General features: G+C 41.8%; 1 protein-coding gene across 10 annotated transcripts in view; it reads right to left on the bottom strand.

Moving 5' to 3' along the window:
- NRXN3 (neurexin 3) overlaps positions 1-17,091 on the bottom strand; it is an 894,623-nt gene that overhangs the window by 748,547 nt on the left and 128,985 nt on the right. For all 10 annotated transcript variants that reach the window (XM_065685949.1, XM_065685942.1, XM_065685943.1 and 7 more), the window contains one exon: positions 6,181-6,482. In XM_065685949.1, coding sequence (XP_065542021.1) covers positions 6,181-6,468 — 288 coding nt within the window. In that variant the 5' untranslated portion in view covers positions 6,469-6,482. The remainder of the gene's footprint in view (positions 1-6,180; positions 6,483-17,091) is intronic.

A 17,091-nucleotide genomic window follows, 5' to 3' on the forward strand; every position in this document is an offset into this window, starting at 1 on the left:
GTGGCTTCAAGGGAAGATGGAGGAAAATAGATCGAGGCCAGGAGGAGACAGGCGAGTCACCAGACGTGGACATGCCATGCAGAGTGTGTACTGAAACAAACAACTGGGTGAGCTCCTGTTGGCCACGGCAGGTAGAGGTCAGAGAGAGAGAGAAAGTGAGAGAGTGCAAGAGGGAGGAGGAAGAGGAGGAGAGAAAGAGGAGGGAAGGAAGTGGGGGAAAATCAGGAGGAAGAGGACAACTCTGGCCAGTTTGCCTGTAATAGCCGTTGCCACAACAAAAGGATGAGAGAAAAAGAGAGCCTTTACCACCACGGACTAGAGGCCCTGCAATGGTTCTGATCTAGAAACCTTCAGAGTAAAAAATAAAAACCAAAAGGGAAGAAAAAAGCAAAATGAAAACCAAACCGAAAGAGTGACAAGCTGAACCCGAAAGCCAGGGACAAAAAAACCAATAATTTATCACGGGAATGGAAAATAAGAACTAAAGCGGGAGGTGAAGAAACCAATAAAAGCTATGTCCAAACCCCATTTCCAGAAGAGTTGTTCAAGTTGCTTTTGTCGCTCATTTTTTCCATTACAAAAGAAAGGAGAAGAATAAAAAAGGAGGGAGAAAAAAAAAGAAAGTAATTTGAATTAAATCAAAATAAAATTAAAGGAAGAAGTAAGTATAAAGGAGGAGGAAAAAGAGGGGGTAGGGAGAGGAAAAGGCAGGTAACACACGGCAAACCCAAAAAAAGAGACAATAAGAATGATATCTACCAGACAATGTAGTTTGTTTACCATAGCGTGTCCAATGCCTGAGTGCTTTGCGGAAAAGGGGGAAGAAAGGAAATTAAAAAATCGTGAACAGAACGATTGTTAATTAAAATAACTAAAAGCAAAGATGAGTCGTTAGGGTGTTAGTACATTAGTTGGTTAGTAAAAATGACACATTGCATGAATGGTCTAGTGTTAGTCTTTCAAAAAAAGGCATGGGGCACCTGAGACACACGAAGTGAGAAAGAGGACAATATGACCAGGACTTTATGGGGAACCATGCCATCTAGACTGTAAAGAAGGGTGCTGCCTAGTCTTCCCACCCTGGTTTTAGTCATTAACTTCAACCCTCATACATATTACCCAGGCCTGAAGCAAAGTTAAAGCAGTACAATACTTACTCAGCAAATGCCCATCAGGGTGCTTCCCTCAAAAAAGAGCCTTACCCTCAGAAATGCACACACAGAGTATATAGTTCACTATATATACTATATATATATATATACTATACTATATATATATATATATATATATTCACACAGAGTATATATTTCAGCAGAAACCCAACCACGGTTCCCTCCTTCCATCCACCACCACCCACCTATATTCCTGCTCCTCTTCCAAGCCTCACTACCCTCAAGTGTTGCAGAGTATCGCAAGTAGGCAAATGTTTCCTTTGGCTGGAGGACACAGATGAAGATGAGCCCAAGACTCTGAGCCTTCCTTCTAAGTTTCCCAGTCTGCAGGTTTCTTTACAGCAGGGGAGTTTGTGACTTTCAGAAGCACACAAAAAAGCCTGTGCTTGGCTGCTTGCCTGTAACTCTCTTCTGTCATTGGAGAGTATAGGAACTGAACCTCTCATACTGTAGAAAGAAATGTGCCAACGAATTATGTAGGAAGAATTGTGTTGCTTTGTGCCAAGGTTGAAGAAGACTGACAAGATTTAGTGTCTTTCCTGTTACACTGCATCTATATTATGGAGAAGCTAGGAGAATTTATCAGTCAGTTCATTTAGCGGGGTTTAGCAGAACTTTGCAGGTATTTTCTTAACCCTTCCCAAGGCATGGGGATGCCAACTGTTCACACATACACATTGTTTCTTATTTGCCTTTTAGCAGCTGGGGAGCTCAAGATCTTTATAGTAGATTTTACATTGTAACTAGCTTCAGTGTTAATAGGGAAATGTGGCCTGTGGAGGCTCCAAGTCCTTGTTCCAGTGTGACTGAAGTTGGTAAGGCCGTCCTAAATTACACAAGCAAGTTCCATGCTGCCTCACATAAAAAAACTGTCTGCTTGAAAATTTCAGAGAGTTTGTGAAAACTTCGTGGCACTGAACATAATGTCCCAAGTCCATTCATGTACGGGAATGAAATATCAATATTCTGTACTTGGGTATATAATGAGCACAAACTCCAGAATTCTTCATCAAGGAAGTCTTACTCTGAGTGATACGTGTGTAAGCAAATCCATTTTTACAAACAACGGAATTGGAGTATGGGACAGGGGGAAGAGCATGCTAAAAATGAGACAATGCCAGCAGCAGACCTGAAGACAAACATGGGAAGCCTGACGTTCAGTTTCTTCCACTCCTTCTCCTCCCACCAGGCCACATTGCCCTAAACATGCTCTGAAAGCTCTGGTAAAATATAGCAATGATCCTATTTCTAAGTAAAGGTTCCTCACAGGGCAGAAAGAGGGCTTAGATTTAACTGAAATAATAAGATAAACAAACAAGAAGATTTGCTTTGACATTAACAATCACTACTCAAGGGAATCTGTGGGTTCGCTTGGTTTGTCTCTAAGGAGATTAGTTGCTGCGATAGCTATTTGATCAAAAAAAAAAAACAAAAAAAAACCCAAACCCCAGCATTTAATACTCTCCTAGCTTAGCTACAAAACATTTAACAACTCAAAAAAAGTACTGGGCAAAAGTCCAGCTATTTAAAGTTCTGCTCTAATTCTGGTAACAGCCAAAAAATTGTGCAAATCCTCCTCCTCCCCCTGCTGCCAGCCCCAGAAAAAGCAGAGGAAAAGGCTAGATGGCATCCTGAAGCTACTGATAGCTCATTTACCTGGAATTGTTCTAGCTTTGGATCATATTGCTGGGATTTCTAAATTTATTTACTGAAGTTCACTTTAAGGAGAAATGTATTTATCTTCAGTGCAATGTTTTCAACCAATTACAAGGAGCATACTGATTTCCTTATAAAGCTTCGATAATCAGGGGCAATGGTTTTGTTGGGTTTTTTCATTGGTTTGGGGTGGGGTTTTCTGGGAAAACATGAGCCTAGCTGGAAACGAGTCTGACAAGTGACTTATATCACACTGCAACTTCACAGGTAAATTTATGTGAGGAAAGATGCAGAGTAGTTAATTTCTTAAATACAAAATTATTTAGGATATACAAAATTATACTGGATGCAATAAATGGTCAATTTATTGCATTTATTACAATAAAGGGTTAAAAAAAAAAGACAAAATGTGTAATTTTACTAACGGTAAATAATCTTTATCCGTTATTACATTTTCTATATGAAGGAATCAAAGGGACTTCACATGTTTATAGTCTGTCTAAAAAACAGTGAAGTATCTTACAGATAGAGAAAAACTCTCGTATACACAGGCAAACTCCGGACACATAAGCTGCTGGAAGTTACGGTCAAAATGGAGCAAAACAAAACTCCTTTATCATGTTCTTTTAGAATGGTATCTTTATCCCTTTCTGCTGTTGTCGTTAAATTAAGCCTTTATAAGGTCAAGATATAGAGTAACCCTTCTTACTTGCATCCTGAAATATGTCCATAGCAGGTATTAATTAGTTTATAGTAATTAAAGTTTTCAGTCTTTTCCAAACTCTTTATCTTGAACACTGAAGGTTTTTAAGACTCCGTCATTCCCAGTAATATCAATAAAAAGTAAGAATACACAGGTCCTGACAGGAAAGCTGCAGTATTCAAGGTTTCTCCCTATTGAAAACTGTGGCTAAACTTAGCAATAGTTTTTGGATGACAACTTTCAGGACTAGCAATCCTGCTTCTTCTCAAGGCCTCATCAATTCCAAATTCTGTGAAGTTTTAAGTTCTGCGACAATGTCTTAATTTTGAGACTGAACTTGTTCAGAAGTTAAAAATGGGAGTATCCAGGAAAGGGTGACTCAAAAAAAAATTCCAGCCTTACTGATATTTATTGGTTGAACTGTATTCTCTCATGCTTATCCTAGAATTGGACCTCACATCATCCCTGCTACTTATTTTTAGTATGATCGCAAGGCTGGCCTTTGGAAAGAGAACAGCTGTCTTACTAAAACATCCTCTCTCTTAACCAGTCAAGTTGGACCCTTTAAGAATCCAGGATGACATGAAAACATCATCCATAGTGAATAGATCAGAAGGATTAAAAATTTGCAGTGCTGCTTAACTGGCAAGGGACTCATCTGCTTTCTAGTAATCACCAAAGCACTGTCCTGGTCTAATCAAAGATGAAGAGGCACAGACGCACTTCCATTTAACCACAGACAAGACAAAAATCACTAGCTGAAAGATTAGGAAAGGAAAGTAAGAGCTTCCCATCCATAGTTTTGCCTGCCACCCTTCCTCTCTTTCTGCTTCATGATCCAAACCAATCCTGGCATGATGCAAGGATGCATTTTGCTTTAGACATATTTTCCCATTGAAAACTGATTTTCGACAAAACCTAAAATGTATGATTAACTAAAATGGCCAGTAAGCTACACTGACATATTCAGAGACCAGCCATTCTGAAACCATCTAAAAATAAAAAAAATGCATCAAATAAAGCCATATATTCCTGACTGACAAACCTCAATCAGCTGGTGCCTCTTCCTCTACTGGACTGGTGGGAACATTTGAACAACAGGATCATTAAGACCCACTCGTGGCATGAGAAATTATATTTGCACCTGCATATAAACTATTGAAAACAGATTCATGTTACCATGAGTAAGAACCCTGCAGTTGCATGAAAGTTCAATGACAGGTTTTTTTGTCAATCTGATATCCTGGAATATGTAGAAATACAGCGGTTCACATGAGAAAGACAAATATCTTCAGCCTCAAACCCAAATATTTAAAAGATATGAAATCCCCATAACAGATAAATTATCCACTGTCATCTGCTAGTGGAGACTGTTTCTGATCTCTGACACTGATTATCCTATAGTCAGACACGTTATCTTAGCTACTGTAAAATGTTACCACAAAATCAATTTTCTCAGCAAATGACATTGTACAAACTTAAAATGGGTTGTGTTAATATTCACATTAATGAGCAAATAAACATCATATTATTTTCAAAAATATATTTTACAGTCTTAGTTTATAAGCTATTTCTGCTGCTGCTGCCAATCAGCAAGACACCAAACAAGTCCCATTCACGGTGTAAACCTCATCTACCGTGCAGTGGATGGGCCTTAGTGAGTTGATGTATTTACCTGCTTTCAGAGCAAGGATATCTAATTTTCTCTTACCTATTTATGTCTGAATTTATATTTCCTGAGGAAGGCTTCAGGGTTGTAAGACTAGCCTACTACCAAATACATCACCTGATAGAGTTGTCTACTTAGAAAAAGTAGCATGCAGATGTGCAAAATTACAGCGGTAAAACCAGAAAAACTTTTCCAAAGTGGAATTGTAGGGTGCTGGATTGATCTGGGTTTGCTTGGTTTTTTTGATTCTTCCACTTTTCCAGTCCTCACAGCCAACAGAAGAGTCTCATAGGCAGAGACAAGAAATAAAGTAGAATCTCATTATAGGAAGAAGGAAGGGGAAATTAAAAAGAAGAAAAGAACAGAGAATCAAGAAACTCAGAAAGATTCCAGCCAATTAATTCCAAAGCTTTAACGTTAACATAATTACACACGCACCCACCAGCCTGCATACCTGCACACTCACACTCGCACACAAAAGAAAAAGTAAATTTAAAACAAAAGACTTCCAGAATTAGAATTATGACATCATGGCAATGGTTAAAACAATTAACAAAACTGAAACAAAAAGAAGTGGAGAGCGTTGGCTGCAGGAAAAAAATTACTGTTCCCACAATAATTAAATGCAACACGAATATTACTGATAAGATTAAATCATAATTAAGGAAATAATAAAATAAAAAGGGAGAACAGAAAAAGAGAAAAAGAAAAGGGAGATGAAAGTAATGTCACAAGTTTTTTATTATTAAACCAAACTGGGGAAAAAAAATCATAAAGTGGAAATGAAGATATCACAACAGGGATAAATTCCCACCAACCAATCTTTTTTCACTGCCCTTTAGATACCAAGATCCAGAAGAGGTGAAGAAACTCTAGCAATTCCACTGAGTATCCCCATTTCTCCATTACTCTCTCCCATGTGCCTGTCCCAGTAAAGCAGAACAAAATTTTCCCCAGCATTTTCTCTCCTTCACCATTACCTGCCGCAGGTTGCGTGTCACCTTAACGTCATGCCATGCGTTGTCATTGAACTTGCCATTGACCGGCTCCACAATGGCCTCAAAGGCCCCAGACCCCAGGTTAATGACCAGCGAGACCGCACCGTCTTTCAGGGCCAGGTTGACATAATCAGCTGACTTGCCGGTGTGCAGAATGAGCCCATTGCGTTGCCACGTCTTGAAGGAGAGAGTTATCTCATCGCTGCTGCTCTGGATGGGGTTTTGCGACAGGTCATAGCAAAGGTATTCGGAACCACGGAAAGTGGCCATGTTCTCATCTCGCGCTGGGGAAAAAGGGAAATGAAAGGACTACTCAGCAGTCAGCCAAGAAGAGATTTAAGGTTGTCATGAAATTTCTAAGCAAACCCATAGCACTGTTAATAATCTACGCAACTATATATCATGGCATGCTATGTACAGCCTCTCTTGTAATATGGCTATCAAGAGAATTCACGGCAGACTCCTCAGTACTGCAGAATTTCAGTGCTGTGTTTTCAGTTTCATGGCAGCACTGTCACCATAGGGACCATGCAAAAGTAAGCAGTGAAGCCTAGGAAAAGTACATTTAAAGACACTGCTGCAAGACACTTCACATCCTTTTTAAGAGAATGATAGAAAACCCTACTATTCACAACATGACCATCATGTACGCGTTGCTCCAAAAGAACCAACATTTCCCAAAGATTAGTATCAATATCCATTGCTAATACCACCTTAATCCATCTACCAGGCATTAGGATATAATTCTGACAGAGCTGCCCCTTTCTGTCAACTGAGAGATACCAAGCAGATGACAGCGCCACATGAAGTGTCCTATAGTTTCCTTCTTTTATTAGAGTATGAGGGAAGCCCACGTAAAACATTTTGTCCATAACCATAAGTAATGATGTTGCTGGTAAACATGTCTCAGAACTCTGCCTGTTTGATCACCTTACCCAGAAAACCTGTACTTGACAAGCATATCTTTTTCATACAGCAAAGAAACATGAGGGAATTATTTAAAGCATGTGACATGAAGTATTTCCTTGTTAAGAAAAAAATCTTAGGTACAGTAAGGAAAACAACCGAGCTAATGTCTTAGCAATTGGAGGCACCACTCGAATACCAGAAAAATCCTTTGTGTGAGTGGGAATTCTGCTTCTCAGTAGCTGGGCTTCCACTGTCACTCAGTACCAGCTCTGTCGCTGTACTGCGCTCACTTGTCTCGAGTCAACTGTGTACTGCAGTTCCGTTCAGCATAAGAAATACAGGACAGCGATAGTAAAGCTTGCAGGAGGGCTGCCTGTAGCCCATTCCTACCATTATCATCTGTGGGAAAATGGTACTTACAAGGGTATATACTGACCCTCCCACTACTTACTGCAGCACTTTCCCAACTCCCAGCTGTGAAAGTGAGTCTCACCATGAATAACAGGATGGTACAAGCAGTCAAGCTATCGTTGCTTACAATCTGCTACACAAAGCAAGTGCTCGTGTTACTGCCACAGACATTAATAGCATTTTTCTGCTTCATTTTGTCTCATTTATTAATGCTTATACAGATTAGCCAGAATTTATTAGTACAAAACTGAAGTGAAAATACCTGTTGTCATAGCTGTTCTTAAAAAATAACTACATGGTAAAATCTGTGCCCTCACAGCACGAAACAGTGGTGACAAAATAGCACAGCATTGCAACAGGAACATTCATCACCCTCAAGTGACAGGTCTGCTTTAAGCAGAGAATTTTGCAGTGTTGACTAAGGGTATCACAGAATGAACTTATTAAAACTCCAGGCAATTTGAAGGTGGCAGTAATGTGTGTTTGTATTTATATAAGCAAACTATGTGTCTATGTACTCCTGCAAGCAAAGAGTAAGACTAATTACTTCATGCAACAGTGCAAGTTGGGAGCCAACTGGCACAAAAGCAGCTTTACAGAAGACCTGAGGGCCCCCACAGACCAGTTGAGCACAAGTTAGCTCTTTCGGGAAAGGCCAGCCACATCCGGAGCTGTATTAGCAAGAATGCAGCCAGCAGCCTGAAGGAAGTGATTCTTTATCTAATGGACACTTGAGAGACCACATCAGGAGTATTCTGCCCAATATTAAGCTCTCCTGTATAAAAATCACTTTAACATACTGGAGTAAGTCTAGCAAAGAACTACCACAACACACAAGGTGCTAGAGTAGGTAATGTATATGGAAAAGCTAGAGCTGGGTTTGTTCTGCCTTAAGGAGAGACAGCTTGAGGGAAATCTCATTGCTCTCTGGAACAACTTAATGGGAAACTATAGAGTAGACAGGGCCAAATTCTTCTTCTGCACAAGAAAAATATGCTGCAACAGATACAGCTGGAATACAAGAAATACTCATTCTATATGAAAGAATATTTCATCTTCATGATGCTCAAACACTAGGAAGGGCTTAGACAGACTGTGCAATTTCCATCCTCAGAAATACTAAAAATTGATTATGCACATTCCTCAGCTGCCTGCACTAAGTGAGCCCTCTCTGAACTAGTGGTTGGACTACACAGGCTCGACGTCCCATCCAAACTGCTTGGGTCTGTTATTCTATTCTGAGCACATTTAACTACCATCAATGTATGGGACAGTACGAGGGCCAGAGTGAGTTTAACCTCGATGAGCTGCCCTTGTGTCCTTGAAGTGGAGGAGGGCAGGAGAGGAGGGGGCTTGCGGTAGAGGGAAGGAACTTGGCTGGCGACTGAAGGAGCGCGTGGACAGCAGCACTGAACCAATCAGTATAGCAGCAGAAGCACGCAAACACAAGGCAGTACCCTATCACAGCGTTTCTGACAACGCATGCTTGTAGAACGATAGTATAAAAAGCCTGTTAGTGAAGCAATGAAGGTCTTTGGCCTATACCCCGCCAGAGTCTGTGTTGTCAATCTCCACAAACAGCGCCCGAGCAGGGACCAAATTGTGGCCAAATAGAGCAACGAGTGGAGAGCCCAGCTGAACTAAAGAAGAAAGGCAGCGGAATCAGAGAGCTGCAGTCCGGACACAAAAACACCAAGATCAGGTGAGCGGCTGGGAACTAGAAATGGGATCACACATTTCAGCAGAAGAAAGATCTATTGTGTGCGTTTTTATAAAACTTTTGGACAAAAGAGGAATTAAGTATGACGAACATTCCCTCTGCTCACTACTTGCCTGGTTAAAAAGCAAGGGCAAGTAGCAGCGGATGCACAGACTGCTTTCCACAGGGAGACATGGGAACAGGAGAGGGAAGTTTTGTGGGACGTGGCCATTAAGGGTGATAATACTGTCACAAACCTCCTAACTCCGACCTGGAAACTGGTCGTTGACTCGTTAAAACAACTTAAAGAGGATCAGGTTGCCACTGCAGCTGTGGCTGCAGCTATGGCACTGGTGGCCACCAGCTTGTTAGAATGTGACTGGCGGTGGGAGGGCCGCCCACGTGGTCACAACCAGCCCGCTGTGACTCCTCGCATAGGTTTACCAATTCCTACTCTGCCGCCTTGTCTCCCCGGGTTCACGACCCCCGCACAATGCCACAATGATCCACCACCCATAGAGCTGGCTGGAAGCGACCCCCCTGCCAACCGAACCACAACCGTCGCGGATTATGATCCTGTGGCACATTAGCAACAACTGCGCCAGAAGGCGGCAACAGAAGGGGAAACGGCTACGGCCACTGCGTTCCCAGTGATTATTCGAAATCAAGGGCCTAATGAGTGGCAATCCATACAGTGGGACCTTGCTAAGGAGTTAAGAAAAACAGTTATGCAATACAGCCTTGCATCACCGTTTGCACAAAGTCTATTGCAAAAATTTATGAGAGGGCATCTTGTAACTCCCTTTGATACACAGGCACTAGCTGAGTTGATTTTTACCCCTACACAGAAGGTATTGTGGAAACCACGTTGGAGAGAGCTGTGTGATGTGGCATCCACAGATAACTTAGGGAGACAGCCTGGAGATCCTTTGGTAGGAGCAGGAATACTGCAACTAATGGGAGAAGCACCCATTAGGACACCACAATTACAAGCAAGATAAGTACCTGAGATTTTATGACAGTCAGCAGACCTTGCCTTTCAGGCTATGTTAAAGGTCCCTGACACTGGAAAAGCGACAAAATCATTTACTACTATTAGATAAGGCACTTCCAAGCCATTTATGCAGTTTATTGATAGACTGCAAGATGCCATACAAAAACAGGTAGAGAATCTAGAGGCAAAGGAAGCCCTGCTCCTCAAACTGGCAATAGAAAATGCCAATGAGGATTGTAAAAAACTGTTGCAGACTTGTGGAAACCTACTCTGATTGACATGATTGGAACGTGCAATCAAGTAGGTTCAGTCACCCATAAAACTGAAGTATTTATTGCGGCGCTCGCCACAGCTCTGCAAGCCAACAAGGCCTGGTTTTGCTGTGGAAAGCCTGGACATTTTAAGAGAAATTGCCCTCTGCAAACAGACCAAATTGTATCCCAGCCAGGAGTGTGTGCTCTGCACTGGATTCCAATCCTACAGACGCTCCTGATGATCCTCTATCGGTCAACAACCCACAACCCCTCTCAGCTAATGCCGTGGAACAGCTCCAACATCTGGGTAACCTCAGCTAGGACACTGAATCAAACAACCTTTTGTGCCTCAATGCGGCTAGCAGCACAGCCATTTATACATGTTTAGTAGGAATACCTTTGTCTGATAGCAGTATCATTACTGTATCACTTACAAGCAGGTTAAAATGACAGAAATGTAAGAACTTTACCTCTTGTATTTATGAATGGGATATGTGGGATGACGCATTACCTGATGCATCCCAGGAACCACAAGAAATCGATATTCTAAGCAGTGTCTGCTTTAATGAATGTCTGTTCTTTAACTGGACACTAGAACAGGGAAGTAGTGATCCAAAATATTTTAATAACATCACAGGAATTCAAGATGTAACCCCGATTAATCCGGTATTTCAGAATGCAAGTGCTTGGTGCGCAAATATCAGGCACAATGTTAGTCATGGGGCACCCAGAAACGATATGCCACGTAAGCTAACCACAGGGGTATTTTTAATACGGGGGGACAGAGCATTTCCAGGTCTCCCTTCAAAAATGGTGGAAGGGCCATGCACACTAGGTCACCTATCATGGCTCACACCTAACTTAAGCATGATTATAAATCACACACAGCTACACAGAGGCCGTCAAAAAAGGGCAACACTTGACTCCAGTTGTGACAATAATGTTGATCTCTGGAATCGAGGAGAAATTATAGCGGCCAGTTTTCCCATGCCAGGAGTAGCTGCTGCTAGAGCATTTAAGCAGTTAAACAAACTTGCTTGTTGGTTAGGAAAACAAACTAAGGAAACGGCTGAAGTTTTAAGTGCCTTAGCAACAGATACTGATTCTATAAGACACGCTACCCTCCAAAACAGAGCAGCCATCAATTTCTCATTGTTAACAAATGGACATGGGTGTCAGGACTTTGATGGAATGTGTTGTATGAATTTATCACATCACTCTCAATCTATTCATGCAAGTATTCAAAAATTAATAGAACAAACAAAAAGTTTATAATAGGATGACACTTTTTTTGGTTTAGGAACAATGTTTCAGAATTGGGGTCTAACAGGATGACTGTTATAATTGGTAAAAGGGGACTTGTTCTTTGTTGGGGTGTGTTTATATATCGTGTTAATTGTTCCATGTTTGTTATCTTGTTTGCAAAAAATGATGCAAAATATGCTGCAACAAGTATTGGTGGTGGAAAAACAAAAAGGGGGAATTGTGGGACAGTATGAGGGCCAGAGCGAGTTTAACCTCGATGAGCTGCCCTTGTGTCCTTGAAGTGGAGGAGGGCAGGAGAGGAGGGGGCTCGCGGTGGAAGGAAAGAACTCGGCTGGTGACCGGAGGAGCGCGTGGACCGCAGCACTGAACCAATCAGTATAGCAGTAGAAGCACGCAAACACAAGGCAGTACCCTATCACAGTGTTTCTGACCACACATGCTTGTAGAACAACTGTATAAAAAGCCTGTTAGTGAAGCAATGAAGGTCTTTGGCCTATACCCCGCCAGAGTCCATGTCGTCAATCTCTACATCAAGGAGTGCATACGCCTGTGTCAGTGTTCAACCAGCCTAAGCAGGGAGGACTGGTATTGATTGTAGTTCTGGAATTCAGAGCACAGCACTTAACAATTGATAATTCCCCTGTTTAGTGGCTCCTGATCCATCACAAGGGAATATGGTACAATCAAGTCAAAGGTATGGTCTATGTACCTGTGGGTAATTCCCGTCAAATAGCCAGCAGCTGAGGGTGGGAGTCAAACAATTATTATGACTGAGCCTTTTCCCCACAGTGCAAAGCACCGAAAACAGATCTGTCATCTCTGGAAAGGAGGGCGAAGGCATTGATTGCTCACTCAGTACAAGACATATTAATAAGGCTCATTTACACTTTCTCAACCACTTAGGACAGAATCTCACTGGTCTACTCAAAACAAAGGAGAAAGCAAAGAGTAGATTAGAAATCTAAAGAATAATTTAAGGCAACCACTGCAGATTCCTTATCTGCTGCTGACCCTTGTCAGAAAAGGATTCTGGACATGATCCATCTTTGTATCCTTCCTGTCACTGGGATATTGTCACCTATTCCTATTTCTTACATTACTGTGGGGCTTTGTTGTGGCTTTTTGCTTCCTCTTGTGGCTGCTCCGGATAGACATTCAAATTTGCAGATCATCACACACTAAAATCTCTTTGGGGTTCACTGATCAATCCAGAGTCACACCTGTCCACCCCATGTGTCTAACAAAACTCCCAAGACCAACATACTCTCTAAAACTGTATTCTCCAGACCACTAATTCCTAACCAGTTTACCAGTGGCTACATGGATGACTGGTTTACCAGTCTTACCTCAGCTTACCTTAGTTTACCTTAACTGACAGCACAGATTACGCTCCAATCACTGAAAAGTTTGAATGTGTATTCCTCCAAGCTACAACACAGTAGCTTTTGTCAGGCCACACGAAAGGCTTTTTACCAAGCACAGCTTTTCCATGCTGTCCTCCCCTTTAGCATGTTCTGGCATATATGAGGGCTATGACCACAAAGCACAGGAGAATCCCCAGTCAGCAGGGAGGGGAAAAAGTGATACAGATTCTCTCCACAATGTATGAAGAGAAAAAAGCCCTGGCTAGGCTGCAGGTCTCACAGTAGCTCCACATGCTTTTAGGCATATGGATGTGTAGAAGACCAGATACTGGTGAAGAGCCTGTTACTTGTTATCTCTTGACCTTTATGCTGTAAATTTCTTAAGGCTCCACAAATTGCCCTGTGATATTTACAGCTTCTGTATTCTTTAAATAGTGGTAGCATACCAAGAAGCCTCCGCATAGTAACACAGCTAACCTAGAATAGCTAAATTTATAGCCTGACTCAAAGTCAACAGGAATCCTTGGTTTACGTTACATGAAGCAATAAATCAAAGCCTGGTTTTCTTGGGATGGGAAACCCTGTATATAGCAAGTGATATTAACTTGAATTGATGATCTAGCTGTTCAAGTGTGAAAATGCAACTGCATAAAATAACATTTATGTAAAACAGCATTTAGAATATGCTTGCAAACTCTTCATTTATACATGACTTGCAAGGTTTAATTTTTATCTCAGTTAATAGGAGATTTACAAAAATCAGAACCTGAAATCAGATTAGGACATGTAAGCAATCAAATCTTCCATTTCATTCCTCAATATTAATCTAAACCCATTATTTATATTCTAACACATTCACATAACTAAATTCTCAACAGCTGGGATTTGCAGAAATCCAAGACCTATACAAAACTCCACATTAACTTGAACCCTTGACATAGAATAGAATCATAGAATAGTTAGGGTTGGAAAGGACCTCAAGATCATCTAGTTCCAACCCCCCTGCCATGGGCAAGGACACCTCACATACACACGTTCAAAGCCTCACAGAGATCATCAGAGTGAAAGCTCAGAATCTTAAACCTGACCAACACAGATCTTTTCCTTGAATGAATGCAGTCACCCATCACTTTAAGAAGTGGAAAACATTATCCTTTTCTGATTAATCACTAATAGGCACAGCTAGCACAATAAGAAGTTACCATCACCACCCCACTGCAAAGCCAGCTCTGCAAGTCTCAGATCTATACCTGTTTAAGTCCCCAAATCAGCTACTAGTACATAGTTCAGAGGCTGATAGCAAGAACAAAAAAGCACAACCAACATACACCTAAGCCAAGCTCCTAGCTCTTCTTATCCCTGCAGAAACCCCATAGCTTGCTGAGTCTCAGACTCCCAACAGATGTAAAAGACTGGGGATCTTTCCCTACTGTGTATGGCTATAACTGCCTCTTTAGGAGAGCTGCATAGTAATTTTAACTTACACACAAAGCTGTTGCTGTGTTCCTGTCAAAGCTCTTTCTACAAAGGAGGACTCAAATATTCAGAATTTACAGCATCAGTTCAAAGTAGAGAAACCCTGGCATTTTGATTTATGTATGAGGAAGCCAACACACAGACATTTTAATGGGTTTGCTCATGAACAACAAGAAAATCGATAGCTGAGGAAGCATTTGAGTTCAGGAGCTCTTAGTTCCCCATCCTGGGCTCATTCCATAGGTTCTCATACATATGTGAAGGAAAACCAACCCCTTATTTTTCTCTAGTACTTCCAGGAAGACATCCCAGCAAAAAGCATGGAGCAGAAAAGCTTCCAAAGTTTTGGATGATGCCTGAAGATAAATACTTCATGAATGTGAAGCTGAAAACAGCAAATCGTAAAAGCACTGATCATGCCCGGGGCATAAAGTTTCATGCTCAACAAAAGCAGCATCTGACGTAACAGGATGTCCAGCTTCAGACACAATTAGGAAATATTTAGGCAAATATGAAATGGACAGTGACTTTCCTGAATTCTCCTGAACAAAACTTCAACTAGGCTCCTAAAAACAAAAGTCAACTGCTCACCCTCTCACCTTCTGTCAAGCCTCACTAACTACATGCACTCTGAGGCAGCCTCTATTTCACTGAAGTTTGGTTTACGACCAATATCGAAGCATGTCTTCTGTCACTGAAAAAGCAAACTCAGTGCACTGCTTCAGAATTAATAACCACTTCAGTGTTCAGTGGGATTTACCTTATCTGAATGGCTTGCTGTGCTTTGCACAGAAGAGCTGGTGCTGTCTGATAATCTAGGAGTGGTCTAACATTGTCAAGCATCAGGCTTCTCTGCCAAAATAGTGTGCATTAATGATGGAGGTGGCAGAACAGCCAGTTACTCCTTTGACCTTCTGTCAAACAGAGGTCAACAAGTAAAACAGCATTTACAGGAACGTTTTCTTCCTACTACTAACAGTTGTCTTCAACTTCAGAAAATCCTACAGGTATGCAACTTGTCCTCAGAGAAAAAACAGCTTCCAAATTCGGCCACTGACCACAGAATTGTTTTTAGAGGACTACCTTCCTGGGAGGTGGCAGATGCTATTGCTAAGTCACACTCCATCATCTTTGAAAGGTTATGGAGAACAGGTGAGGTGCCTGAAGACTGAAGGAAAGCCAGTGTCACTTCAGTCTTCAAAAGAATAAGAAAGAGGACCCCAGAAACTACAGGGCAGTCAGTTTCACCTCCATCCCTGGAAAAGTGGTGGAACAGCTCATCCTGGATGTCATCTCTAAGCATGTGGAGGAGAAGTAGCATAGGGTCCTGCACCTAGGGAGGAATAACCCAGTACAGGTAAGGGGCTGACCCCTGGAAAGCAGCTCTACAGACAAGGACCTGGTAGTCCAGGTGGACAACAAGTTAAACATGAGCCAGCAATGTGCCCATGTGGCCAAGAACACCAGTGGCACCCTGGGGTGCATCAGGAGTTTGCAGCAGGTTGAGGTTATCTTTCCTCTCTACTGTGCCCTGGTAAGAACACATCTGGAGTACTGTGTCCAGTTCTGGGCTTCTCAGTACAAGACAGACAAGCCACTACTGGAGAGAGTCCAGTGGAGGGCTACGAAGATGATTAGGAGACTGGAGCATCTCTCTTAGCATGAGAGAGCTGGGCCTGTTTAGCCTGGAAAGAGACGACTGAAGGGGGATCTTACCAATGTATACAAATATCTTAAGGACAGGTGTTAATAGATGGGGTCAGACTATTTCCAGTGGTACCCAGTGACAGGATAAGAGGACACAGACACAAGTTGAAACACAAGAGGTTCCATCTGAATACAAGAAAGAAATTCTTTGAGAGAGACAGAGCACTGAAACAGGCTGCCTAGAGAGATTATGGAGGCATTCAAAACACACCAGGACACGTTCCTGTGTAACCTGCTCTAGGTGAACCTGCTTAGGGAGGTGGAGACGCAAAACTCACTGTTGGCATTAATTCTGCTGCTTGAATGATAGGCCCTCCTCACCTAAGGATGTGCTAGTGGAATCACAGTGTTAGAGCACAGCCATAGTACCCAGTGGCTATGAACTTACTACACTTGGGCATCAGCTATGATTTCAGCAGCATGACATTGAACACAAGGAAACTATGTAATTTCTGACAGGATGACTGGCTAGCATCACATCCTAGCAAGCACAACTGAACTTGGTGTTTCTGGGAAAAAATCTTGTGGTAGTCTTCCTGTACTGCTGTTGTCACTGTAGTGCTGGGTATGGACATGACTAAATGTCTTCATGCTACTCTGTATATCTTTTCCTCCTTTCTATACTAATTCTCACTCCATAAACAGACCTGAAGTTTAAAAACTGTAGGAAATCTTGTGATCTGAGTCATAGCAAAGTCCAGAAATAATAAATTCTACATATAAACCACATGAACTAAGGGGAAAATAAATGTAGAAGCTGTTCTAGATGATGAGTCATAAGAGATCAAAGCATCACACCCCAAAGGATGCAGC

The sequence above is a fragment of the Lathamus discolor genome, chromosome 6 (genome assembly GCF_037157495.1).
Source record: "Lathamus discolor isolate bLatDis1 chromosome 6, bLatDis1.hap1, whole genome shotgun sequence".
NCBI lineage: Eukaryota > Metazoa > Chordata > Aves > Psittaciformes > Psittacidae > Lathamus > Lathamus discolor.